Source organism: Pestalotiopsis fici (assembly GCF_000516985.1).
Source record: "Pestalotiopsis fici W106-1 unplaced genomic scaffold PFICI_Scf_7, whole genome shotgun sequence".
In the NCBI taxonomy this organism is placed as follows: domain Eukaryota; kingdom Fungi; phylum Ascomycota; class Sordariomycetes; order Amphisphaeriales; family Sporocadaceae; genus Pestalotiopsis; species Pestalotiopsis fici.
The window spans coordinates 2,977,543-3,003,959 of record NW_006917097.1 but is presented as its reverse complement, the minus strand read 5'-3'; the positions used below and the strand labels follow the sequence as shown (position 1 = coordinate 3,003,959).

The following is a 26,417-nucleotide window of genomic DNA, read 5'->3' as shown; positions in this document are numbered from 1 at the left end:
GCTGTGGGCGGGCTCAGATGTGCAAGCGGTTTGGAGAGAGGTGTCATTGCCCATTCCTATGAAGGAGCAGGATTCTGTGATGCATGAGATGTGCGACTTGTTGGTAGGACCATTGGGGGTTCATCACCTCAGACCAGCTGAACCAACTGGCCCTGCGATGCCTGCTTACCGTAGATACCAAGGATTACGAACCTGGAACACGCGGTAAAATTACGCCCAGGAAGAGAAACGTCTTGTCTGCGCCTGCACCAATGTGGCTTCGGAGTTGGGACTTCGCACATTTGCATTAGCAATGTGGTGCTTACCAATCTCCCGCCCGCCTTGGCCCCTTCTATTTTTCCTGTTCTCTTTTCTCTCGGCTCGTTCTATCTAGCCTCTAGACCGTAGTCGGCCAAGCTGATCTTTTTTTGGGCAAAACAATGAACAGTAATAATCCCTACTGGCGAAACCTGCTGCTGGTCCGCAGTTATGCCTGAGCCAATGCCATTGGCGAACGCTGTATTGGTAACGACGGACTGCACAAAACACCGGGCCAGTCAAGGTACATCACATTAGAAACCCGACCCGAAGCCAGCCAGGCTGCTTCACTATTCTGGCAAGTCGGAGGAGACGCCTGCAACTGGGGTGGGACGCCTGCAGTGGATATGGTCTCGTATATTGGTCGAACAAGCGTGCACAAAAATGATTCAGTGACTGCCAACAAAATGCTCAGCCGTGTGCAATGTAAGCTCATTGTTGTTCGTCTCTACCACAATGGAACGGTATATGCTCTGAGCCCGACTCGGGATAAGAAATGTAGGTTGAAGGATCGGGGGCGCATGTCTCTCACACCCGAGAGAGGGCTTAGCACAGTGCGGTGTTGACGGAGACGAGTTATGCAGGCCTAATTGGACCCCCCCTGATGTAACGCCTGTGCACGCTGCAAAGGGGGGGCCACTCGCCTGTAGTAAGAGTCGATTCACGAGGTGTTCAGTGTACTACACCATTTCCCAAGGACTTCAGTGTTCCCCCCTCCAAAACTGCTAGGGTGGCCACTCAGTGAGCATCGGGGTCCCGCTTCTGCGTTATCCCCGGCCCATCCGATATTAGCGATCCAGTTCCAGCACTTGGAACTTTCCAATAAGCAGAGAGCCCGACCCTTTTCCTTTTCGGTCTCGCTGTCATCAACCAACCCGTCGACTCCGTCCGTTGCCTTGAACCGCAAGGAGGAGAAAAAAAAAAGTAGGGACTGTGCACCTCGATCTCGCCTGGCCGACCTACTTTTTTCTGGTTGTTGTCAACAACAAAGACGCCGTCGACAAAATCGTATCATCTAGGTGCAATCCACCCACCTGTCTGGTTTGCACAACGGCGCCTACTCGGTGACATAGGACGACCGTTGCGCCGGATCCGTCGAGAGCGACTCCAACGGGCAGTCAGCTCCAACAGCTTTGAAAGCAAAATTCCAACCAAACAACAACGACACTGCAGCTAGTAAGTTTAACGACTATAGACGAAAATTCTTGGGACGAACTGCGCGCAAAGGCCAAGGGGCCACTCTGGCGTAACCAGCGGGTTGAACGGGCTCTGCCCGTAACTCGGCAAAAATGGCAAAGGGTGAAGGCGCGCATGGCCAGGGCACAGACAAGGCTCCAAAGCGGTCAAGATGGGCGACGCGAAAGATGACGGTCAAGAGCGGTGGTGTCAAGAGAGTTTCCATCATGGACCGGATACACAAACGCACGAGTTCGTCTGAAAAGAAGAGGCATTCCGGAGGTAGTAATTCAGTGAGGCAAGAAGGGGCCGACGATGACGACACCTACGATCCCAACGATCCAAATTCGGGTAATCAGGATGATGCCAACAGCGAAGCTCCGAGCGACGATGGCGAAGGTCGGACGTTATTTTTCAATGTTCCGTTGCCTGCAGCGTTCAGGGACGAAGAGGGCCATCCTCTGCAACAATTTACGCGAAACAAAATCCGGACAGCCAAATATACACCCCTATCCTTCGTTCCGAAGAATTTGTGGTTTCAATTCCACAACATCGCCAATATATTCTTCTTGTTTCTGGTCATCCTTGTGGTATGTAATTGCACCGTTATTTGTAACCCTACGATTGGGTTCCCGTCTTTGTCACGGGCTCCTTTCGAATTCTGATATTCTGTTCTTGCCAACTTTTTGTTGAAACCTCTTCTGACCTATGATATTCTAGATTTTCCCCATCTTTGGTGGTAGCAATCCAGGTTTGAACGCAGTACCGCTTATCTTCATCATTGCCGTTACAGCCATAAAAGATGCCATAGAAGACTACAGGAGAACTGTTTTGGATATCGAGCTAAACAACGCCCCAGTGCACCGTCTGGTCGGTTGGGACAATGTCAATGTCCAGGAGGACAACGTCTCGACATGGCGAAAGTTCAAGAAAGCCAGTTCTAAATTCTTCGGCGCCATCTGGCACGCGATTGAGAGTCTATGGAAGAAGGATACCAAGAAGAGCGCCATGGCCAGTATCGCCGATCCTCGCCCTTCAATCGATACCCATGCCACGTACAGGGAGTCCGTCATCTCTCCTCACACGGACCGAACCTCGTACATCTCGGCACAGGAGGATATCCAGATGACGCCCATGGCCTCGCCTTTGGCTTCGCCACTCCCCCCAACCGACACACTCTCTGTCCCCAACTCTCCCCGGCCAGACACAAGTCTATCGTTCAACCAGGACCAGCCAGACTCTATCGACAGAATTCAAGGAGACCTTATTAACCACAGCAGAGCCACCAATGGCGGTGCTCGATTCCACAAGGATGCTTGGAAGAATGTACAGGTCGGAGATTTCGTGCGTCTATACAACGACGATGAACTCCCGGCCGATATCATTGTCTTGTCTACATCTGATCCCGATGGCGCATGCTACGTCGAAACCAAGAACCTTGACGGTGAGACAAACTTGAAGGTGCGAACTGCTTTGCGATGCGGACGCACTTTGAAGCATGCGAGAGACTGCGAAAAGGCCGAATTCTCAATCGAAAGCGAAGCGGCGCAACCAAATCTGTACAAGTACAACGGTGCTATCAACTGGACACAAAAGGTTCACGGTTCTGACAGAGAAATGTCTGAGCCAATTTCGATTGACAACCTGCTTCTCCGTGGCTGTAACCTCCGCAACACGGATTGGGTTCTCGGTATTGTTGTTTTCACCGGACACGACACCAAGATCATGATGAATGCGGGTATCACACCCAGCAAGCGTGCGCGCATCGCCCGCGAGCTCAACTTCAACGTCATTTGCAACTTTGGAATCCTGCTCGTCATGTGTCTGGTCTCTGGTATCGTCAACGGTATCGCCTGGGGCAAGTCAGATGCTTCTCTTGCATTCTTCGAATACGGCTCTATTGGTGGAACAGCCGGCTTGACCGGCTTCATCACTTTCTGGGCTGCCGTCATTGTTTTCCAAAACTTGGTGCCTATCTCCCTCTACATCTCGCTGGAAATCGTCAGAACGCTGCAAGCCATCTTCATTTACAGCGATGTGGAAATGTACTACGATGTAATCGATCAGCCCTGTGTGCCCAAGTCGTGGAATATTTCTGATGACGTTGGGCAAATCGAGTATATTTTCTCCGACAAGACCGGCACCCTGACTCAAAATGTCATGGAATTCAAGAAGGCCACTATCAACGGGCAACCCTACGGCGAAGCATATACCGAAGCACAAGCTGGTCTGCAAAAACGACTTGGAATCGACGTGGTCGCGGAAGCAGCAAAGGCCAAGAAGGAAATCGCAGAAGCCAAGATCCGTGCCCTCCGCGGTCTTCGCCGCATTCACGACAACCCATTCCTCCACGACGACGAAGTTACTTTCATTGCGCCCGATTTCGTAGAAGACCTGGCAGGCGAAGGCCAATTCGGAGAGGAACAGGCCAAAGCCAACGAACATTTCATGCTTGCCTTGGCCCTGTGCCACACTGTCATCGCTGAACATGTGCCTGGCGATCCGCCCAAGATTGTGTTCAAGGCTCAGTCTCCTGATGAAGCTGCGCTCGTTGCTACTGCCCGTGACATGGGTTTCACTGTCTTGGGAGCAACCAGCGATGGTATCAAATTGAATGTCATGGGCAAGGAGGTGCATTATCCTATTCTCAATACCATCGAGTTCAACTCGAGCCGTAAGAGAATGAGTGCGATTATCAAATTCCCCGATGGCACGATTCGCTTGTTTTGCAAGGGAGCCGACAGTGTTATCTATTCCCGACTGAAGCGTGGAGAGCAGCAGGAGCTTCGTAAGACGACTGCCGAACACTTGGAAATGTTTGCTCGAGAGGGTCTCCGAACACTTTGCATCGCTGAGCGAGTCTTGGGTGAAAAGGAGTACTTGGAATGGCGAAAGGAGCATGACAAGGCCGCTACAGCTCTTACGGATCGTGAAGAGAAGCTCGAGGAAGTCGCCAACAAGATTGAACAAGAACTTAGCCTACTTGGTGGTACCGCCATCGAAGACAGACTGCAAGATGGTGTTCCTGACACTATTGCCCTGCTAGGACAGGCCGGTATCAAACTTTGGGTCCTCACTGGCGACAAGGTGGAGACGGCCATCAACATTGGTTTCTCTTGCAATCTACTCAACAACGACATGGAATTGATTCATCTCAAGGTCAATGAGGACGAGTCCGGAGCAACCCCCGACACGGAATTCCTCGAGACTGTGGAAAAGGAACTCGACAAGCACCTGCAATCCTTTGGCATCACGGGAAGTGACGAGGACCTGAAGGAGGCCCGAAAGAACCACGAGGCGCCTGGGCCCACCCATGCTCTGGTCATCGATGGTTTCACCCTTCGGTGGGTTCTTCACGAAAGCCTCATGCAGAAGTTCTTGCTTCTGTGTAAGCAATGCAAATCCGTTCTCTGCTGCCGTGTCAGTCCTGCCCAGAAAGCTGCTGTTGTTGCCATGGTCAAGACCGGCCTTGATGTTATGACTCTCTCGGTTGGCGATGGTGCCAACGACGTGGCCATGATCCAAGAGGCTGATGTTGGTGTTGGTATTGCTGGTGTCGAAGGTCGCCAAGCAGTCATGTCTTCAGACTATGCTATCGGTCAATTCCGCTTCCTGCAGCGCCTGGTCCTGGTTCACGGACGCTGGTCGTACAGACGTCTGGCTGAGTCCATCTCCAATTTCTTCTATAAGAATATGATCTGGACGTGGTCTATTTTCTGGTTCCAGTGTTTCTGCGATTTCGACATCACCTACCTCATGGAGTACACATATATTCTCATGTTTAACCTGTTCTTTACCTCAGTCCCAGTCATCCTCATGGGTGTCCTCGACCAGGACGTTTCCGACGCCGTTTCTCTGGCTGTACCTGAACTGTACCGCCGTGGTATCGAACGTCTTGAGTGGACGCAGACAAAGTTCTGGTAAGTTTTTCTCAAGATTAAACCATTCGTCCACCATCGGAAGCTAATCATGACAATAACCAGGCTCTACATGGTCGACGGTATTTACCAAAGTGTCATGGTCTTCTTCATCCCGTACCTCACATTCATCAACGCCGACTTTATCACCGGTAACGGTCTCGACGTGCAAGACCGTATCAGGCTTGGTTGCTATGTTGCACACCCAGCTGTGCTCACAATCAATCTCTACATCCTTATCAACACCTACCGCTGGGATTGGATCATGTTGCTCGTTGTTGTACTGAGTGACTTGTTCATCTTCTTCTGGACTGGTGTCTATTCCTCCTTTACATCTTCCGCTTCATTCTACGGCGCTGCGCAAGAAGTTTACGCACAAGCAAGTTTCTGGGCGGTGTTTGTCGTGACACCCGTCATTTGCATTCTTCCTCGATATGCCATCAAGGCCGTGCAAAAGGTTTACTTCCCGTACGATGTCGACATCATCCGAGAACAGATCACCATGGGGGCCTTCAAGCACGTTGAACCGCAGGAGACTGGCAAGGAATCTGTCAAGACTGGCTCATCAGACTCTTCGGCGACATCTGCTGTCAAGCGCCACCAACAATTCCCTAGCGTTGACGAAGATCGCCGGCCAATCTACCCACCAACACTGCACTCAACAACAACACACAATGCCCGCAGCCAAAACGGCAGTGATGGAACGAATTATACACGACATGAACCATCGACCGAGATCAATGTTAGGCCATCATTGGAACGAGTCCGACCTTCGTATGATCGCATGAGAGCATCAATGGATCGGATGCGGCCCAGCTACGAGCAATCTAATGATTTTACGTCGGCTGCAATGCTAAACCGCTACGAATCCACCCGCTCCGGCCAATCACCAGATCCCGCAGCCGAAGGAGGCGACGGCATAGTCAGTAGGATAAGGAGACGGACGAGGGGCAAGTCCTTCAAGTCGGCCTTCCAGTTCCACCACAAGGACAATCACATTGCCGAACATGAATAGAATTCATATTCCTCTTCGGTAGCTGATTGGCCTGTGGGTCATTCTATCCATGGCTGGAAGAGGTTATTCAGCTCGACTGAACCACTCTCTATAGCGGCTATGGAAAAGCAAGGCCTACTAGACTTCGAGTCAAGACGTGCCAAATCGGAACCCGGCGCCGGCTGACGCAAAGGATAATCTCAAGGTGACTACCACCTACATTCTCACATCCATTTCCCTACAAACGACCAGCCTTTGATCTTCTTATACATTTGTATCATACGAGATATATTTCCGACCGTGAGGTTCTCACATGCCAGCTTGCCGACCACCTACTCTGCACGGTAGCATGTTTCGTTTCTTTGGCGATACCAAGCGATCACGCATACTGTCCAGCACCAAATCATACGACGATCACCCTTGACGCGTTTTTCCGTTTTGTTTTATCTATTTTAGTTTTTCTCAAACCATTATCGTTATTTTGAATCTGGCGTCGGGGAGTACCTGGGAGACCACAGCGAAAGAAGACGCATTGTACGAGATGACTGAGTTAATGCGTTGTCTAGATCAGGACATTTTCTCCTTTTTGTTATTGTTGGTTCTTTACTTGTTCTGATCGTTTTTTTTTTAAACCCCTCCCGCCAGTCTCACGGAACTTTCTTCTGGCGTTCTGAGAAAAGGGATGATTGTATCCCGCGAGAGACTGGCGAGCATGAGCCAGGAGAATGACAAATTCAAGATGGGAGATGGAAAGGAGAGGCTGGAGAGCAGCTTGTGTATATAGGCAGTGGGAGGCTACATGACGATGCATGGGAAGAGAATAGAAGAAGGAAATACAAAATCATGCTCAACCTGTTTGATTCGAGTCATTGCCCTCTTGTGATGTACATGGAAATGATAACTATAGAACTTCAAATAATCGAAATAAAGGTATATATATAAACGTAGGAAAAGACATACTATTCTAACACTCCCAAAGTTCTTCATGTGTTGTTGAATTGCTTGGTACTTGCTCGCTTGCTTGGTGGTGGTGTTACGTCAATTTTGGACACTAGTCGAGCTGTCAGGGGCCGATGTAGGTATGGATGGGATGGATGGACCCTTGATCGGCGTTACTTTAATTTTTGAACATACGACCAGAACGCAGGCCGAGCTGCAACAAGCAAAGCCATTGCGAAGCTTCCTTGGCCACAATCTTGCTTCAATTCTCTCCACCAGGTTGGACAGCAGCCAAGTCGTGATCAGAAGCTTTCCGGACAAGAGAAGCGCGCCTCAGAATGGGGGTCCAAGACCTGGAGACTTGGGTCAACCAGCTCGGAGTCCTCTTTCAAGAGTTTCCGTAATTCCCCCTTTGATTGTAGCGGTCTTCTACGTTTGCATCGACTGACGACTTGGGCATCAACAGTCTACGTGAAGAGCTTCAAGCACTCATTAAGCCAGCTGCTCTCACCACTGGCATAGCACTACTCTTTGTCTACCTCTTCTTCGTCCGCTCCGATCCGCCTGTTCGCTATACCGTTCCCGCGCCAAAGCTTCCCGAAGGCGAACCGCAGATTCTCAAGCATCCTTCGATCAAGGTAGAGGGTAGCTCTGCCATTCAGTGTTACGCGCCAGCGACCGGCCAGCTCCTCGGTCTCGTCAACCCGTCCACCCCCGCTGGCCTCGATCGCGCCATTGCGTCAGCCGCCGAGGCGCAAAAGAAATGGAGTCAGACCACGTTCCGTGAGCGGAGGGCGGTTTTGCGCACCATGCTGCAGCACGTTCTCGACAATCAAGAACAGATATGCAGAGTCAGCAGCCTGGATTCGGGCAAGACCATGCTCGACGCGCAGCTGGGCGAAATTCTAGTCACGACCGAGAAGCTCCAATGGACCATCAAACATGGCGAGAAGGCCCTGCTGCCCGAGAAGCGTCCCACCAATATGCTGATGTGCTACAAAAAGAACAAGGTCATCTACGAACCACTGGGCGTTGTAGCTGCGCTGGTTAGCTGGAACTACCCATTCCATAACCTGGTCGGTCCCATCATTAGTGCCATATTTGCAGGCAACGGAATCGTGGTCAAGGTCAGTGAGCAGACGTGCTGGAGCGCTGCCTATTATACCAACATTGCTCGTGGCGCCCTGGTCGCGCATGGACATGATCCGGCCCTGATCCAGAGCGCCGTCTGCTGGCCGCAGGTTGCCGGTCATCTTACAAGTCACCCCGGCATCAGCCATGTCACTTTCATTGGAAGTCGTCCGGTCTGTCACCATGTCGCAGCCAGCGCCGCCAAGAGCCTTACTCCAGTTGTGGCGGAGCTAGGTGGCAAGGACGCTGCCGTGATTTGCGATTCGGCCAAGGGTGACCTGAAGAGGATTGCAGATATCATGATGCGCGGCTCTTTCCAAGCTGCTGGACAAAACTGTATCGGCATTGAGCGCATCATTTGTGCCCCGGGCGTATACGACAAGCTAGTGGAGATGCTGGCACCTCGTGTCAAGGCACTACGGCTAGGAACGGAGAAGGATGTCGGCGCTGTGATATCAGACAACTCGTTTGTCCGTCTTGAGAGTTTGGTGCAAGATGCTGTGCAGCGCGGTGCAAAGTTACTGGCTGGAGGGCAGAGATATAACCACCCTGATCACCCTTCAGGCTTCTACTTTACGCCTACTCTGCTCGTAGACGTGACACGGGACATGGCGATTGCACAAGAAGAATGCTTTGGCCCCATCATGACGATCATGCGCGCAGCTTCAGGATCTGCTGACGACTTGTTGAACCTTGCAAACGCACCCGACTTTGGACTCGGCGCCAGTGTTTACGGTAACGACAGTGATCCAGTCCTCCGTGCAGTGGTCAAGGGCATCCGTTCTGGCGGCGTGGCTGTCAATGATTTTGCTGTATTCTACGCCGTACAGTTGCCGTTCGGCGGTGTCGGTGGTTCTGGCTATGGAAGATTCGCAGGAGAGGAGGGCCTGAGGGGCCTCTGCAACATCAAAAGTATCTGTGAAGATCGATTTGGTTGGCTAGGCGTCAGGACGGCGATTCCCCCTCCAGCGCAGTACCCGGTCAAGAACCAAGACGGGGCTTGGAGGTTTGCGAGGGGCGTTGTGAGACTAGGTTACAGTCTCGGGATAGGAGGAATGGTCGAGGGCATTCTAGATGTCGTAAGGAATGGCTAAAGTATATATGGATACTGAGAGCGAAGAGAGAAAATTGCTAGATTCGCTTGCCGGAGCATATAGACAAGGGCATTGGGCCACACTGTCAAAAGCGCATAAACCTAATGTATAATCAACCAACTCCAGACCACTCGATTCATGTATTTTTGTTGGTACAGTCAAACCAGTTCCTTGTCACATATTTTATCAATGTCTCTGCTTATGAATAGCTCCTGCAAATCATCCATCTCTCACGAATCTTCGCGATTGAGAACATCCGAGGGGATGATCTCAGCCAAGGTGACCTATGAAACAAAGCCAGGCCGTCGCTTTTCTACTGGGTCAGCATTTAGCACATTGAGCGAACGTCATAACCCGATGGAGTCGAGGGGCTGTCTTGCAGTGAGCAACTCTGAATGTAGTTTTCTTATCATGAGGATGAGCTACGAGAAAGCGCTCAATATGGACAAATTCGATGTCTACAAAAGGAGAAAGTGAAGAGTGTTCGTTGCACGAGTTGGAGATAGCCAATTGCCGGAAATGGATATACGCTGCCAAACAAAACAGAGGTGGAGTCTGTTCGCAGAAACCCCGGGGCATTCGTCAAATCTTCGGCAGCTCCAACATTGGCATCGGCTTATAGTCGGCAGGTTCCTGGAGCCTCATTGGCTGCGGCAACATGGTTCTGGTCAGATATTGGGTTCCCCAGTTACCGGAGTGGAGTAGATAGAGCGCCCGCGATCCACTTGGCCTAGAGGTAGCTGGCCTGGGGAGTCTCACGTCAACGGGCATGCGACGGGGCTCAAGAGATGCTGGGCGGGAACTTCGGTAGAGCTTCGGACGGCGGATGAGGAGGAGGAGGAGGAGGAGGAGGCGCCCATCATGTGGTCAGTCGAATTGGGGTTTGGACATGGACATAAATAGGGTCGACTCGTGCCTGTCTCATTGAATTCCAACTGTAGTTGACTCTCAATTCCTCAGCAAAGAGATAGATCGTCTTGGAATACCAGTGGCCATGATGACGACAGATATTGAAGCAGTGCTCAAGTCCTTGACTCTAGAGGAGAAGGTAGGCATTCACATGGCCAGCACATTCGATGAACCACTAGATACAGTATCTGCTCACACCTCATCCCCAGATCTCCCTTCTCGCGGGTCAAAACTTTTGGGAAACGGTACCAGTTCCTGGCAAGGTGCCCCATATTAAGGTTGGTAGTCATGGGCTTCATGTTTACACTGACTCCATGTGCTAATGGACTACTAGACTTCAGACGGCCCCAATGGAGCCCGAGGTGCCGACTTCACTGGCGGCACAAGAGCAGCTTGCTTTCCCGCCGCCAGCAATGTTGCTGCTACCTTCGACTTGGACATTGCCAACCGCATTGGCCAAGCTCTCGCTGAAGAGACTCAGAGCAAAGGAGCCCGGTGTCTTCTTGCTCCTACCACATGTATACACCGCCACCCTCTAGGTGGCCGAAACTTTGAGAGCTTCAGCGAAGACCCGCTGCTCTCCGGAAAGCTTGCCTCCCAGGTCATTCAGGGTGTTCAGTCCAAGGGCGTCGCTGCCACAATCAAGCACTTTGCTGCCAACGAGCAGGAGACTGAGCGCATGTCGGTAGATGAGACCATTAGTGAGAGAGCTCTGCGTGAGATTTACCTCCGACCTTTTGAGATTGCCGTCAAGGAAGCCAAGCCATGGGCAGTCATGACTGCTTACAACTGTGTCAACGGCGAGCATTGCGACTCTAATGCCTTCAACTTTAAAGTCTTGAGGGAAGAATGGGGATGGAAAGGTCTTGTCATGAGTGACTGGGGTGGTACCAACTCGACGGCCGAGGCCTTGAATGCCGGGCTCGACCTGGAAATGCCCGGACCTACCAATCGGCGCAAGATTCCCGATGTTCTTGCCGCTATCAAGGAAGGCAAGACGACGGAACGCGCCATTGATGATCGAGCTAGGGCAGTGCTCGAGTTCATCGACAGGCTGAAGGCTTTCGAGGACCCTACGATCCCGCCTGAGCAGGCCATCAACAAGCCCGAGCACCAAGCTCTCATTAGAGAGGCCGGAGCCAAGGGCTGTGTGCTGCTGAAGAACGACAACGGAGTTCTTCCGCTAAGCAAAGACAAGGTCAAAGGCAAGAAGGTTGCTGTCTTTGGCCTGGCCAAGACTCCGCTTGCCCACGGTGGTGGCAGCGCCAGTGTAAACGCCCACTACAAGATTGCCCCTTGGGACGCCTTGCAAGAGGCAGTCGGCGACTCTGCCGAGCTCGTATACTCCCAAGGTGCACACACTCAGCGCATCTTGTTGCCCATTGGCGAAGACAAGTCTGCCGGCTCTATAGTCGGCCTGGATGGCAAGCCTGGTTTTACCCTGCAGGTTTTTGACAATGCCACCCAAGCAATCGAAGAGACCACTCATGGCCACCCGTCGTCTTCCATCTCACCCCTTGGATCCAAGGCAACCCTCTACAAGATTCTCGAGTTCGTCGGCGACTTCACGCCGACTGAGAGCGGATCGCACTACCTGGGTTGCACTGGCCTGGGCCTCACCCAGGTATACGTCAATGACAAGCTTGTCTATGACCAACAGAAAGCTTCTCCTGATGCCATGGGTTTCCTGTTTGGGGCAATTTCCGAGGATGAGTTCACTTACCCCTTCACCGCCGGCAACGCCTACCGCATCAGAGTTCGCAGCTTGCCTCCTATCGACGTGCCTGGTCTAGAGATTTTGAACGGCCGCAGTGGTGTTCGTCTCGGCCTGCAACTGGCTTCTGAGCACGATGCTGATCTGCAAGGTGAGGCAGTTGCCCTAGCCAAGGATGCAGATTACGCCCTTGTCTTTACCGGCCACGATCCTCAGTGGGAGACAGAGGGGCAGGACCAAGAATCTTTCAACTTGCCACGCAAGGGCACTCAAGATGCCCTCATTAGCGCGGTCGCCAAGGTGAATCCCAACACTGTGGTCATCAACTCGACGGGTGTCGCCATTGCGCTGCCTTGGTTGGAACAGGTTTCCAGTTTGGTCCACGCCGGCTTTCCCGGACAGGAGTGCGGCAACTCCATTGTCGATGTGATCACTGGCGCCGTTAACCCCGAAGGCCGACTCCCCATGAGTTTCCCCAAGCGACTCGAGGATGCCCCAGCGTATGGTAACTTTCCCGGCGAGTACGTCAATGGCCAGCTCAAGGTCGAGTACAAAGAGGGCGTCTTTGTAGGCTACCGCCACTATGATCGCATTGGGCGCGACAAGGTCAATTTCGCCTTTGGACACGGTCTGTCGTACACGACGTTTGCAACGGACAGTCTGCGCGTCTCTAGGAAATCCGAGACCGAGTTTTCTGCGAGCGTCAATGTCACCAACACGGGCAAGACGCAAGGTGGCACTTTGGTCCAGCTGTATGCCGGTAATGCCACCACGAGCCCCGAGCACCCCATCAAAGGACTGGTGGCTTTCAAGAAGATTCGACTCGAGCCGGGCCAGACGCAGACGGTGGATTTGGCAGTGGCTGCCCGCGATCTTGGTTTCTTTGACGAGTCTAGAGGCCAGTGGGTGGTTCCAGCGGGTCAGTACGATTTCTCGCTTGGTGAGTCGGCGCTTGATATCATTCAGACGGTCAAGGTGGCTGTCGAGAAGGAGTTGACCTCTGCTCCGTGATTCCCAAAGTCGGAAGGGCAAGTGGGAAGGATTTGATAGCATAAGCCACTTTTAGCGAGCGAGATTATTGCAATTCTATTTCTTGTCATCTACTGAATCATATCTGTCATGTGGTAAAAGTGTATTCGGCCTTGTACTCTGTGGGCTTGGAGCTGAATTTGCGCCGTCAATATACGCAGCCTACAGAGCCGAAACTACAGCACACCGAGGTAATCGATCAATATAAGCTCTCCATCCATTTCTACCGACAAATGACCACTCCAATGATCTTGTCTATAAGGCTCTGTCTCTTATCTTCCTTGTGTTTTACTTTGTTCTTCAAATAATCTACCTCTTTCTGATCCCAGCTCTTTCTGTTATCTGACTCCAGCTTCCCCTTTCTATATGTATCGTAACTTCCGGCTCGGTTACGATTGCCGCTATTTCTACATCAAATCAACTTAGTCTACATCCAAAAAGAAAAAAGAAAAAAAAAGAGAAAAGAACTTGAAACAATTTTTCGATAATCTGAAGAAATATGTTGGTTCTGTGGCCTACTCACTGGCTTTCATAACTCAGCGTTCTACTGGCCGTCTGCGGTCTCCCTTGGCTAGGTGTCGTGTGTCTCACCCGGTCGACTACTCGCTCCTTGCGCCTCTTCATGTCATCTGTGCAGGAGCTGCACATGGGTCGACGGACATTTGGGATCTCGGAACATGGATTTGAACATATTACACAAGTTGCCATTTTGGAACCCCCGTGGTATGATGAAGTGTTGGAGATGGGACTTGAATCGGAGCAAGCCGTCTTCCTCGAATGAGGTCTTGGTGAATTGAGTGGCTATATCTGTCAGACGTCACGCGTATCTGTTTCCTACATGACGAACATCTGTCCAGGGAGGAACTTGGGAAGAAGGTTTCTTGTCATGTTTTCTTGTTCTGCTCTCATTGTGTGGGGGAGGTCCTTTGTGTACGAGCCAAATCAGAGGCATTTCTTTGAGTGTTGCTATGCCGACACGAGCAAGATAAAGACATCATCCACGTGGGTTTGGTGACCACAATGATCTGTCCACCGTTTAGAAACAAAGGCAGTGGTTAGAGTTCTCGTCTTCACGATATATGGCATCAGGACCTAGCAACCAGGGAGACAGGTCACATTAGGTAATCTAGATAGACGTGACATGTGCAGATAATTCATTGCGCAATACCACCTGGAGAAATTCTTGCATCTAATAGATCAGTGCTGCTTGAATCCACTCGGCTATTGTTCTTCATTTTGCCAGCCCCTCGAACATAATGTCAACATCTGAGAAACAAATAGGACAACCTCGACCTCTGCAGGCTACAATAGTAGTGGCAGTCCAAGCTGTGCACAATATACGACCCTCAGGCTTCCCTCGAGTCATCTCAGAGTCCAAATGTGAAACTAAACTACACTGTTTCGTTCTTGCCTGTTTCATCTTGTCACGAGTGAGTATGTGCTTTCCTAGATTGTTCCTTCCCTCAGTCCTACTGAAGAACAGCTGGTTTTGTTGGCTGTTGATTGCATCATTCCTCTTTGCTGGGAGGCTCCCACCTTCGAAAGAGAGTACCGGTCAGTAGACGTTCGCTCATCGTCGACTTCACACCATCCCCGTCGTCTTCAGCCGCGTTTCAAGATCCACGAAGCCGCATAGTTACAAGCCGCAGGGCAAGGGCAAGGCCAGCTGCGTTTGCGGTCTCCGCTCTTTTCGATTTTGTCTTATTTTGATTCCCCTCTGATTCCAGCTTCCCACCTTTCGAAACCTTCTCCTCTCAACCTCACCACCTCAAGCACCCGCCACTTGAGGTATCTACTTTCAGGTCGTGGTTGACATCTCACGTCATCTAGAATCCGTCCGTAAGTTCATCAGCCTCTTCGTACCTTTCAATTTTCATTTTGGATTCTCGCATCTGCGTTGGATGACGCGGTCCTTTTGCCACCAAGGTCTCGCGCGGCCTTTATCAAACTCATCAGAGAACTGACCGCGACCCCGAGACAGATATCAGACGAGACACTCCCTCATTGCGGCCTTAGTACGCAGCCGCCATCACCAAAAATGACATCGTCGGCGATTTCTGCCACTGTGGCAGACCGCCTGACGAAGCCCGAGCCTCCTCACGGACAGCTCGGCCTTCCCGATATCACGATTGTATCGTGCCACCCACCCGACATCCCTCAAGATGCCTCCATCGTTGGCATCTGCACTGTGCCCCCCGGTCGTGAAGGTAATGACGATCTTGGTCATCATGTTGCTGACTTTCTCGGCTGGAAGCATCTCTTGTAAGTAAACCCCAACCCCGCCCTCGACTTGCCTGAAGTAGATTGGCTCGAAGCACATGTTACCACAGGCGCCAATGTGTGGCATCTTGGGAACCAATTATTTCCTCTGGTTTTAATTTCTGTCGAATGCCTTTGAAGCTGATTACTGAAAATTACTCTTTCAAGTGCCAATCTTTCGACCTTTCCCGACGATCAGGTCTGGCTGTCCTTGATTGATATTGACGATGCTGTTCGCAAGCACAAGTATACTCACTCCGGTCGCGACGTCAGCCCTGCTGTTCTCGACTCAAACCGTCCCATCATTGTCGAGCGCAATGTTCATGCGCTCCATGGCATTTTCATGAAGAACTTGGCCGAGAAGGCTGAGATGGTTCGCAAAGATGATAGCTCTCTTGTTGTCATCGTTTGCGGCCTCACCTCACTTGAACAGGACATTTTGCTTGAGAAAAATCGACACATTGTCACGACCATCACTAGTGGAGCCATCACAGCCGTTGCTAGTCTCGATGTGCGAGTTGTCTTGGTTTCACCCTCCATCACCTCTGTTGGCTGGCAGGTCAACCCGTGCCTTGGCCGTCCTATAACTGTCTCCACTGAAGCCAAACTTAACGCCTTGATGGGCCATCAATGTGGTGCTGTCTTCGGCTCCGAATTGGCCAAGCGCTTTCTCAGCGAATCGTCGCCAGCCTTGACTGACCAGACCGCAAACAAGCTTACTATTCCCCTCATGAAGACTGACGAGTTGCTGGCTATCGAATCCAAACTCCATGCCAGAATTTATGCCTGTCTGTCAGGTCGATTCATTTCGGCCAAGGGACATGAGTTTCGCTTCACTCGTGAGGGTGATTCTTGGTCTCTCATCGGCGCTCGTAAGGGCATGTCTCTTACCACTTTGGCTCAACAATGGTCCAGGCTCAACCGAGTTGATGCCACCGAGACTCAGTCTGGCGACGGTTTCGTGTTCCTGGGTAATGCTTTTGGCGGTAATAGAAAGTCACAGCTCAACCATATTGAGCACATGTTCAAGCAGGGCTTGCTATCCGCAGCTTACAGCTCGAACAATGTGAAGAACCTTGAGGAGCACTACAAGCAGCTCAAGAGCGCTGCAGACACGGACGAGGAGGATTGTCGCGTTCTGTTCAACACTCTTGAGCATCGAATGTCTCTGGTCATGCTTGGTGATTTCATGGCCAAGCATCTCCGCTCTTTGCCTGACCGTACTGGTACTCGCTGCCGGGACTGGTGTGAGGAGGCTTGCCAGAGCTCGAGTGAGAAAAAGGATACCAGAAACATATGGTCTCTCATTTTGGAGAAATTCCCTCACCCTGGCATGCCTCATGGTCGACACATCGACCGTCCGAGGGGACTGTTTATTTTCTTGCACAAACCCGTCTTTTACATTGCTAATGTAATGGCTGCTCGTGTTCGGGAGACTGGTTCTAGTCTAGATTCCGGAGTCATGACTCTCAACATGTGTAAGGACGAACACCCTTTCTCCATTGATGAATCTAATGTTTAAATCTAGTCATCGAGAGGCTGAAGACGAGCCAAACCGACCTCCTTTCCTCAGATCCAGAGGTTCGCGAGCTTTCTCGAACTTGGAGCAAGCTCTGCCTTGCCAGATCGGAAATGGCACGTCAGAGCAATCTCTCGCCACTGGTAAATACATTCATCCCCGGCGAGATCTTTCGCACATTCGCACCGAAGCTTACGAATTCTTCGCAGCTGTCGGTCAACGACATGTCGTCGAGAGTGCTTGCCTCCCTGGTCGCTTCAACCGAGAACATGGACCTGTCTCGACAAGAGAAGCCTCTCAATGCTCCCAAAGTGCGCATTTCCGCTCCTGTGTCGGACGAACAGACCACTGGTACTACGACCAAGCCTGATGTCATCGAGGCCAACACCAAGGATGGCAATGAGCAAGATCATTCGCGAAAGCTGCTTCCTCATCAGAGAATCCGCGTCGCATCTTCCAAGCAAGGCGATGATAATGCTCATCTTGCAGCTCAGCCTGCTGAAATCAAGGTTGAGTCTAAGAATGACATCAAGGATGACCAGCGCCATCTGCTTCCTCAGCAGCGATCTTGTTCCAAGACACCTTCAGACAGAGAGGAGGAGAAGGCTGCTATCACGGGCCAAACTGCCGCAAAAGAGATCAACTCCACAAAGGGTGCTGATGATGATGGCCAAAGCCGTCTTCTCCCGCACCAGAGAGTTATCTCGCGCAATGTTTCTACCGTGCAGACAGAGAATGTCCCGACCGCACCCAAGCCCAGCGAAATCGAGGGCGACTCTGTTCTGAGCCATGACGACGACCAGAGTCATCTCCCGCCCCATCAACGTAAGGGTCCTTGGAAGTCTTTGGCTCCCAAGAAAGAGGTGGTCACTCCAAACTTTGAGGTTGGCCCGACTGGTGTCGACGCCATTGAAGACGATGAGGAGGACCAGAGTCACCTCCCACCTCACCAGCGCAAAGGTCCTTGGAGATCCCTTAGCAAGCGACAGACAGATGCTCCCAAGGCATAGATCATTGCACGTAGTGCTGATTCTTTGGCGGCAGTCTTGTTGGGGCTCAACTTGTACCTCACTTGCACGGAGTCGAGGACATTGGTTCCGGGTCTTTATTCTTCGTGGAAGAGTTCTTGCTTTTGCCCTGATCGATGTACGTTGGGCTGTTCTGTTCTTCTGGTGGCTCTGATGTCATTGGCATTTCCCGAGTGCAAAATTTGTAGATGTTTCGATTTGGTCTTGCACCCCGTCGAGGGATGCAATCCTGTTGATAGAAGATGACAAGATATGAAAAATCACTGAGCTAGGTGTTCGGCACGTTTAGGTTTGTGGTATTGGGTTCCATGTCTATAGGATAGATGAACTGCCCATCTCAATGACAAGTCAGGTATAATCCACAGTAAAGGCATGTTCTTCTCTAGTGTGAACTCTTTGACTTACAGGACTCTGTGAGTACTCGCGGACAAAGAAAACTCCATGTGTATGGTTCTGCAAGACTAGAAATCCCACGGCCGATCATTTGGATCCACTCAGTTTGTCGATTGCTAACAGGTTTGTTCTTGTTAATCATAGTCCCACCAGAAGTCTTGTCCTTTACAGTTGCACTTGATGTTGTTTTGGGCAATCGGAGACACGGTCCGCAGGAACATTTGTCATTGAAACGCTGGAGATGGAAAAGTTCGTGATAATGGGGACGATGCCAGCTTTGCGAAGGTGTGGCGGCTGCAAGACTATGAAGGGGAGAGAAAAAAAACTGGTCTTTGGCATGACATGACCCCATCGCCAAGACAATTGCAGTGTCTCCTAGAGTGGATTCACTCAGGTGATGGAAGAGAATGAGCCTCTTCGAGAAATTCTACAATTCCTCGGTTAAAGTTAACTTTATGCTTGAGATCCACGTTGCACTGGATACGATGCTGGTCCTCCATCTTATTGAATGAATCATGATCCCGGGCGTTTACCGGATTTTAGGGGGAGAGGCTCGGCCTCGTTCTGGGCTCGGGCTGGCTTGAGATGACCAACAAACCCCCGGCGTTATCGGGCCTGCCAAGGAATTAAGGTTGTCAGGGCCGTCTGAAGTTGAAAGACACCCGCATGTCGACCAACTTGGCAACTGGAGAAACTCATTTCCGCCCAATCAGTCAGACAATGTAACGGGATCAAAGAGGGTCCATTGCCTTTTTGGGACTTGTTATTGTGGAAAGGCAAGAAATGGGAACCAGGAGGTCCTAGTGTCACTGTTGTTTTTTGGGGATCATGTTTGCTGCTGTGTTATGTGGATATCATTCATCTTGGCATTCTTCTCCCGTCTCCACCAAGAGTGTTTAAGTAATCGGCGCAAGAAAAAAAAAAGGCTCCTTCATCATAGTCTCGGTAGCATCCGACGCTTGGGTTACAGTACCAGCTAGCCACTAAAGCCCACGGAGTCCGGCCAGAGGCTGAACCACTTGAGCCGCATATGGTCAAGTCAAGGAGGTGCCAAGGCGAGAGGATGGTTTCCGCCAGATGAAGAGTAAGATTGACTAGAAGCTTTCATACGAGCTTAATCAGTGAGGCTCTGGGCCATGAAATGCTCTGCAATGATAAAGGACAAGCCTTTTTTGCCCAGCCTCTTGGCAGGACCATGATCGGGACCACCAACCGGGAGCGTGTTACCAACGGTGAGTAGGTAGAACGGCCTGGAAAGAAAATGTTTGTAGGGATTTCCCTGGCCCGTTCATTGCTATACGGCCGCAGGCGCTAGCTAGATGAGCCGAGGGCCATGGAATACTCGGTTTTTGGTAAGATGGGAATGGATGGATCTAGGTAAAGGAGGTCGTACTGAGAAATCGACAAAAGATGTATATAAGATCCGTGATGGTCTCCGGAGATAGGCTTCATGTTTCCCTTTCCTCAGCATCAACAATCCTCTCACTCTCTTTTTTTCCTCGATTCACAATCACATTCTTTGAACCCGGGTGGTTATTCACTTTCATTCCAGCAGCAAATTACTATCATTCAGCTTTCCACAACAGCTCAGCCCAGAATCATCGTCAAGTTCTTTGAATCAAGTTCTTCTTTCGACTCATCCTCGTTTCCAAAATGAAGTACACTGCCATCATCGCTGCGCTCGGCGCCTCCACTGCCGTTCTGGCCACGCCTGCTGGCAATGTCACCCCCAACACCATGGCCGCTCTCGACAAGCGTGCCAGCTTCCCTATTCCTTCTTCCAAGGGCTCCGGTAAGTTACCACTTCAGATGATGATGATGGTGGGAAGGATGTTGGCTGTCGAAAAGAAAGAACTCTTCTGCAAAACGACAAACATTCTCAACAGGGGATGATTTTGCAACAAGTTGACGGGATCATTTGCTAACTCTGGTTGTTACAGTAACTTACTCCTCCGCCAAGACCATTTCCGGAACCTTTGACGGTGGTTACAAGACCTACGGCCGTGGCGTCACCTGTTAGTATACCGAACAAAAATCCCGAGTGCGTCGAACAAGAATCAAAGAGCCCTTCTAATACATGTTATCAGGTACCGGCCAGGAGGAGGGCGATGACAGCGACGCCGTCTTCATCCTCAAGGACGGTGCCACCCTCAAGAATGCCATTATTGGCAAGGACCAGATCGAGGGTGTCCACTGCGAGGGCAGCTGCACCATTGAGAACGTTTGGTGGTCGGCCGTTTGCGAGGACGCTCTGTCCCTCAAGGGTGACGGAAACGCCTCCATCAAGGGCGGGTGAGTCTTTTATATTTCTGCCTGTTTATCATTAGATGCTCTTCGTTTATGCTCCTTTTTATTCAAGAAGCAATCGCTAACGTTTCTTCATAGTGGTGCTACCGGAGCCGACGACAAGGTGATCCAGCACAATGGCGTGGGCACCGTGACCATTGACGGCTTCACCGTCATGGACTTTGGCAAGCTGTACCGGTCGTGCGGCAACTGCAAGAAGATGGGCGAGCGCAACGTCGTCGTCAAGAACGTCAAGGCCTACAACGGCAAGACGCTCGTCGGCATCAACTCAAACTACGGCGACGTGGCCACCATCACCAACACGTGCGCCACCTCGGTCAAGAAGGTCTGCGTCGAGTACCAGGGCACCACGCCCGGCAACGAGCCCAAGGAGATTAGCAGCGGCATCTCGGACCACTGCGTCTACAAGACTCTGAGCTCTTGCTAGATGTTGTGGGGGGCCGCTTTTTGTGTGCACATGCAAAGCGACTGCTGCTTGCATGTTGTGGCGATGATTTCTTGTTTTCTGAATGGGCAGCACCAACGATGGGAGGAGCGTGCTAGCTGGAATTCTTCTTCTTCTTTTTGAGATATGAATGACTCTCATATCTCTGTAATGTGGCCTGGTGACCACCTTCTTTGTACATACTTTCACTCACCGATGATAATGTATTCATATTTGTCATCCACATCAACCTGTCACGATTGATTACCTTGAGTGATTGTAAAATTAGAGTCTTAAATATCAAAAACTTCAATCACGCAATTTTTCTCATGTACACGTGTATATCAAAGTTTTTCAACGCTCATATTTGGTCCTGTCGCCGAGGCCATGAGTCGAAGTATCTTGCAGATCCGATTACTTGGCAAAGCTTCGCCCATCAAATCAGGGCATTTTACCGGAACCTAGAAATGTTTATGCCTGGGAAACACGTGCGCACACCCTTGCGTCTGCATATTCGACTATTCTTGAACGTCCATCTTGGCTTCCAATACTGTCTTCCCCAAAACAGCCCGTTGGTAGGCAGTAGTCAAAACCATGACTTGAAAAGATTTGTGTTTTATTCCGCGAGCTGCTGAATTCTGCCTGCCTAAATCACCTTCTCAATCTCAACAAGATATCATCTCAACAAAGTAGCAATGACAGACTTAAAAACAATGTCGCCTCCCATGAAGTCATATGTGCACAAGATCAAACTCCCGTGACCTCGGCAGACTTTTTTGCGCCTTCGTTGGAAGCCTTTTTGGCCTGATCGAGACAGGTGTTCATGATGGGAGTTACGCAGGCGATGCGCGGTCGGCTCAAGATGAAGCGTATACTCGACCAGAGCAGAAGGCAGCAGCATGTCTCTACCCGATTTCAACGTTTTTACTGGCGGAAGCCATCCATCTTGTCCATTGCCGTGACGCCAGGCAGGTTTGGATAATTGGGAGCAAGGCTGAGTGGAGGAGCATGTGCCACATGTTGATGGCGACGGTGTAGTCTGGCTTGTCGGTTTGTGACGACGACGACGACGACGACGACGACAAAGGTATGCAGGACCCTCTCGTCCAGTATCAGGGGCGTTTGGAGGGATTCGGGCACTACCGTATTCGCCGGAATCGTGACATGAGCCATAATTTGCATTTGCCCGATGAAATGGCTACAGCTGAGAGCTCCTCATGAGTATTGATTGGTAGGTGCTACATAGGCACCATACTAATACCTAAATTTCCCCCACAGCTGCAATAGATTTCCGTCCTCTTTACTTCATCACACTTTTCCATAGCTTCACTTTGTCAACGTAGACTGAGAGATGAAACCTTAAGATCATCAATCTCGTGGCTTCGTAGCTAGGAATAACACATTCGTTCACTTCAATTTGACTCCCAGTTATTCCCGAAGGTAACTGGTACAAGACTGGAGGCCTCTGGCCTTATAAGTATCAAGTTTTTTTTATTCTCAAAGTATAAACATTAGGTATTGTGGGCTCGAATCTACACAATCTCTATAGTCTCTTCTCTTATGGAGAAACAACGCACCATCATACACCATAATGCATCATTCAATCTCTTCATCAGCTCCTGTGTATCGTCCGGGGCAATGGTGTCTGAGTCGTCCTTGAAAAAGGTTGTCTTGTCTAGTGCAATGAGCTCTCCCGCCATGAACTTTGTCATCCACAGCTGCTCAAGTCGTTGGTCCTGCAAGGGCTCAAACAGACTGGCAAGCTCCTCAACAAGGTGCACAACTTCCACAACATTGTCCCAGTTGGTTGACCAGTAAGATGTAGGAGTATGGAGGGTGTCCCGAGCTAGTCTGAGTATCGTTTTCAGGTTCTTAAAACTCAAAGTCATTGTCAAGAACTGAACAGCCGAGGTTATGGGCACGCCTTGATGTTCGTTTAGAAAGGTGTACTGCTCAGGTATCCCCGTGAGAGTGTACCGAGATCCATTAATCTTTTTCACTGCGTCGTGTACATGTCAGTGATGGTCATTTTTCTTTGATTTCTTTTTCCCTTTTTTTGCCATCTCGGGGGGATGGCGAAGCTGGACTGGGGATTCACTCACGGCCAAACTTCAGACTGGTCAAGCACAACTCCCTGTCATTAGACTCGCTGTCCTCGATGCTATACTCTCTACAAAAGTCTGATCTGATGTCACTGACTGACTCGAACAAGGATGTCCGAGTGACCAATGGGAACCAGAGGCAAGGGTCTTCTGGTACCGAGAGCTCTTCCGTCCAAGCATGCCATTCGTGTGCCCTATGTGGCGTACGGAGAAGCCTCACGTTGAGGCTCTTCTCGGATTCATTATACGCAAATGTCATTGGAAGTACATCAATCAATGGCGCAATTCCTGCTTGGATTCGGGATCGAATAGTATACGAGTGGACCTTTTGGGCCACGGGGGCGCTCCAATCTGGAACCCACGAGGGCAGCCCGGGGACTTGTCCACCCTCGTGAGCCTCTGTGCCGGCATGAAACAAGATTTGCAGCCAATCAATGTTTGAGGCAAGATATACGGCGACCCGGATGTATATTTCTCGAGCCTCGATGCTGTAGTCCGCTTCTATATCTCCTATGCGACGAGACGGAAGCAGTCCAAGGAGTGCGAATATCTTGTCTCGCGGGTCGGAGGCGTTGCAAGATTGTGCCACGAGCAGGAGGTTCAGGATTTGGTCTGGGCCAGAAAAGGTCCTGTAGTCGAAGCGATGAAAAACCGGCGGGAGTTTCTCCGTGATCAGGAAATCCATCTTCTCAAGAATAGAGCTCCAGGCCGCGGAAAAACCACCCCACATGAGCGTGGCTCGACGGGCCAGGGCAACCTCTTGGAGGATCCAGAGCCGCGTAAAGTACCTTGTCGATAATAGAGCAGGCCAGCAGATTGTATCGACCGACTTTAAATCTTTGGAAAGAAACCCGGCGGTTCCTGGGCCCATATCACCGGACGACGACGATTGCTCCCCAATGTACATTAGGACGCCCTTGGCCTGAGAATAAATCTGTGGCATGATGCCAACCTGGTGGCCACGTTCTTGAATGTCGTCCTGGTCAATGCAGATTGCATCAATCCAGATCACCCGTGTATAGTAGCGCATTCGAACCCGCTTCAGTGCCATCTCACAATTCTTAGTAACCAGGAAGGGCTTGCCGGATATGGAAATCGTCTGGCAGTGGCTAGCATCCCCCGTCTCGTCTGCCCAAGTGTACGATATGGCCTCGTACTCGGGCAACAGGCAAAGTTCCGCCTTTACAATCTCGCACTCGACGCCATCATCAAAGACTCCTGGTAAGAGGCGCAGCAGTCTGATCTCGGATTTGTGTATGGGTGGTAGGATGGGGTGCGTTGGACGGATTGATCCACATCTCATACAGCACATGCCATCGCCAAAATCGGCGAGATCGAGTCGCCGGCATGAACTATCGTGCCAATCCATGAGGACATATTGGAGGTAGTAAGTAGTCTTATCGAGAGAAATTCGCGATGAGGGGCAAGCATAACAAGAAGCCTGGTCCTGAAGGCAGCAGGCTAGCCAATTTGACATTGGGACACTGGGCCATGCTTATGCACCTTCAACCAATCAACAAGCGCTCACCACGACACTGTATTTCGAGATAGTGGCGGTTTGGAACATGAGATTTGTAGCTCTCAAGTCGGAATTGATTGGTTATGCTTTGAAATTCGTAGACCCGGGAAGAATGAGTGACCCGGAAATAATATCCAGAAAGTGAAAAAATACCAGAGCCTCATCGACCGGCTGATAGCTACAGAGTACTGATTCTTCCTCTTACCGATCTTTTGATGCTGCCAGACGTCTTTCCCTATACTTATTACATCATGAACATGTGCCCAAACTTCGACAGATACTTCAAAAAACCGACACTTTGTCTTGAAAATGCAGTTCAGATTCTGGCTAGTTAATATATGCACGTAATGCCGCCTCGTATAAATCAGAGCGAAAACCACAAAATAAAAACCCACGTGCAAGCCACGCGAAAGATACGTATACCTAGTATGCATGTGGCGCTTTGGCGACAGTCTGCCTGGGCAGTAACACCCCCAGCCAGCACGTGGGTATACATTGCACAGACAATTTATAGTCGCGCTATTTTTTTCTTTTTCTTTTTTTCGATGCGGGATAGGTATAAACTATACTAGGTAAGCAATTAGGCAATGCTACTACTACGTATTTGAGTCGTCAACGAACCAAACTGTGTGCAACCTGGTAATGTCATAATACCCCACCCCCGACGTCCCCCAGTTCATCCCTATACTTTTAGGCCAGGGACCTAATGTAGCCAGGCACCAGGTTCCTCCTGCATACTCTGTACCTGGCTAGGTAGTACCTAAGGTAAGTAGGTACTATGAATTAGTAGGTTAATAGGCTAATAATACTTCTAGAAAGATGGTCCTAGAAAGGTGGTCATCAGGGTCTCTCCCTCCCTTCACATGATGGGCAAAAAAAAAAAAAAAAGAGAGAAGGTTATTTATTGATTTTTAGTTTTTCACATTCCAAGTCATCACCAGTCGGAGCAATGTGCAATGCCGCCAGAATCAAGACAAACTTTCTTTTATTTCCTCAATGCATTAAGACTCAGTGTCAACCAATGAAGAATTTGACATAAAAGATTCGACCCTTAAAAAAAAATAGAAGACAACCCACCAATTTTCCCTGCTGCCGTGGTATCACATCCGAAATCGTGGCCGAGCCGCTCAATTGCTTGACAATGAGAATGCTAGGGGTAGTCGTCGAAGAAGAGAAGCAACAACTAGAAGAAATGAAAACAAAAAGCCCTGAGCAATCCATCTATGTACACCATCGTCCAAGAAGCAAAGCAACAAACGAAAGAAGCACAAAAAACACAAACGATCCATCTATGTACCAAATCCGACCAACGCTAATAAACATGTGGTTGCAAAAGGCTGACCATTGCTCTAACGCATGGACAGCAAGAATGCGAATCTCTCCCTTTTTGTCGTTGCCCTTGTCGTTGTTGTCAAATAAGGGAAGTAGTGGGGACACCACCTACTCCCCCTTCTGCTCCGTCAAAGTCTACCACTCATATAAACAACGGCCACAACTAGGCGACCAAAGCGTGTATCATACAAACCCTGCGCGCGTTTCCATTTTGACGTCGTATCTTGTCGTGAAAAGAGTGCATAGCGCCCGCAAGGAACGCCCAGGCACTCATATACACGCAAGTGTGGTCGTGATCAATCCTGTACTTGCTGGCGCATGCACACACAATGAT

At 50.4% G+C, this 26,417-nt stretch overlaps 6 protein-coding genes across 6 annotated transcripts; 5 read left to right on the top strand and 1 right to left on the bottom strand.

Annotated features, from left to right (window-relative positions):
* Positions 1-1,586: 1,586 nt before the first annotated feature.
* PFICI_10538 (uncharacterized protein) lies at positions 1,587-6,405 on the top strand (the record flags this gene model as incomplete). The annotated part of the gene is made up of 3 exons (XM_007839119.1): positions 1,587-2,063; positions 2,194-5,393; positions 5,457-6,405. The coding sequence occupies 3 exons, from the start codon at positions 1,587-1,589 to the stop codon at positions 6,403-6,405; spliced, it is 4,626 nt and encodes a 1,541-aa protein (XP_007837310.1).
* A 1,256-nt stretch (positions 6,406-7,661) lies between these two features.
* Positions 7,662-9,548, top strand: PFICI_10537 (uncharacterized protein; the record flags this gene model as incomplete). The annotated part of the gene is made up of 2 exons (XM_007839118.1): positions 7,662-7,723; positions 7,790-9,548. 2 exons carry the CDS (start codon positions 7,662-7,664, stop codon positions 9,546-9,548), a joined length of 1,821 nt encoding a protein of 606 aa, XP_007837309.1.
* Positions 9,549-10,542: 994 nt separating this feature from the next.
* PFICI_10536 (Beta-glucosidase B) lies at positions 10,543-13,182 on the top strand (the record flags this gene model as incomplete). The annotated part of the gene is made up of 3 exons (XM_007839117.1): positions 10,543-10,596; positions 10,667-10,735; positions 10,792-13,182. 3 exons carry the CDS (start codon positions 10,543-10,545, stop codon positions 13,180-13,182), a joined length of 2,514 nt encoding a protein of 837 aa, XP_007837308.1.
* A 2,056-nt stretch (positions 13,183-15,238) lies between these two features.
* On the top strand, positions 15,239-17,988 carry PFICI_10535 (uncharacterized protein; the record flags this gene model as incomplete). Its single annotated transcript, XM_007839116.1, has 3 exons — positions 15,239-15,462; positions 15,628-16,937; positions 16,988-17,988. 3 exons carry the CDS (start codon positions 15,239-15,241, stop codon positions 17,986-17,988), a joined length of 2,535 nt encoding a protein of 844 aa, XP_007837307.1.
* Positions 17,989-20,052: 2,064 nt separating this feature from the next.
* On the top strand, positions 20,053-21,133 carry PFICI_10534 (Pectate lyase E; the record flags this gene model as incomplete). The annotated part of the gene is made up of 4 exons (XM_007839115.1): positions 20,053-20,191; positions 20,340-20,414; positions 20,487-20,691; positions 20,785-21,133. 4 exons carry the CDS (start codon positions 20,053-20,055, stop codon positions 21,131-21,133), a joined length of 768 nt encoding a protein of 255 aa, XP_007837306.1.
* Positions 21,134-22,641: 1,508 nt separating this feature from the next.
* PFICI_10533 (uncharacterized protein) lies at positions 22,642-24,709 on the bottom strand (the record flags this gene model as incomplete). Its single annotated transcript, XM_007839114.1, has 3 exons — positions 22,642-22,662; positions 22,708-23,129; positions 23,233-24,709. The coding sequence occupies 3 exons, from the start codon at positions 24,707-24,709 to the stop codon at positions 22,642-22,644; spliced, it is 1,920 nt and encodes a 639-aa protein (XP_007837305.1).
* Between the last annotated feature and the right edge of the window lie 1,708 nt (positions 24,710-26,417).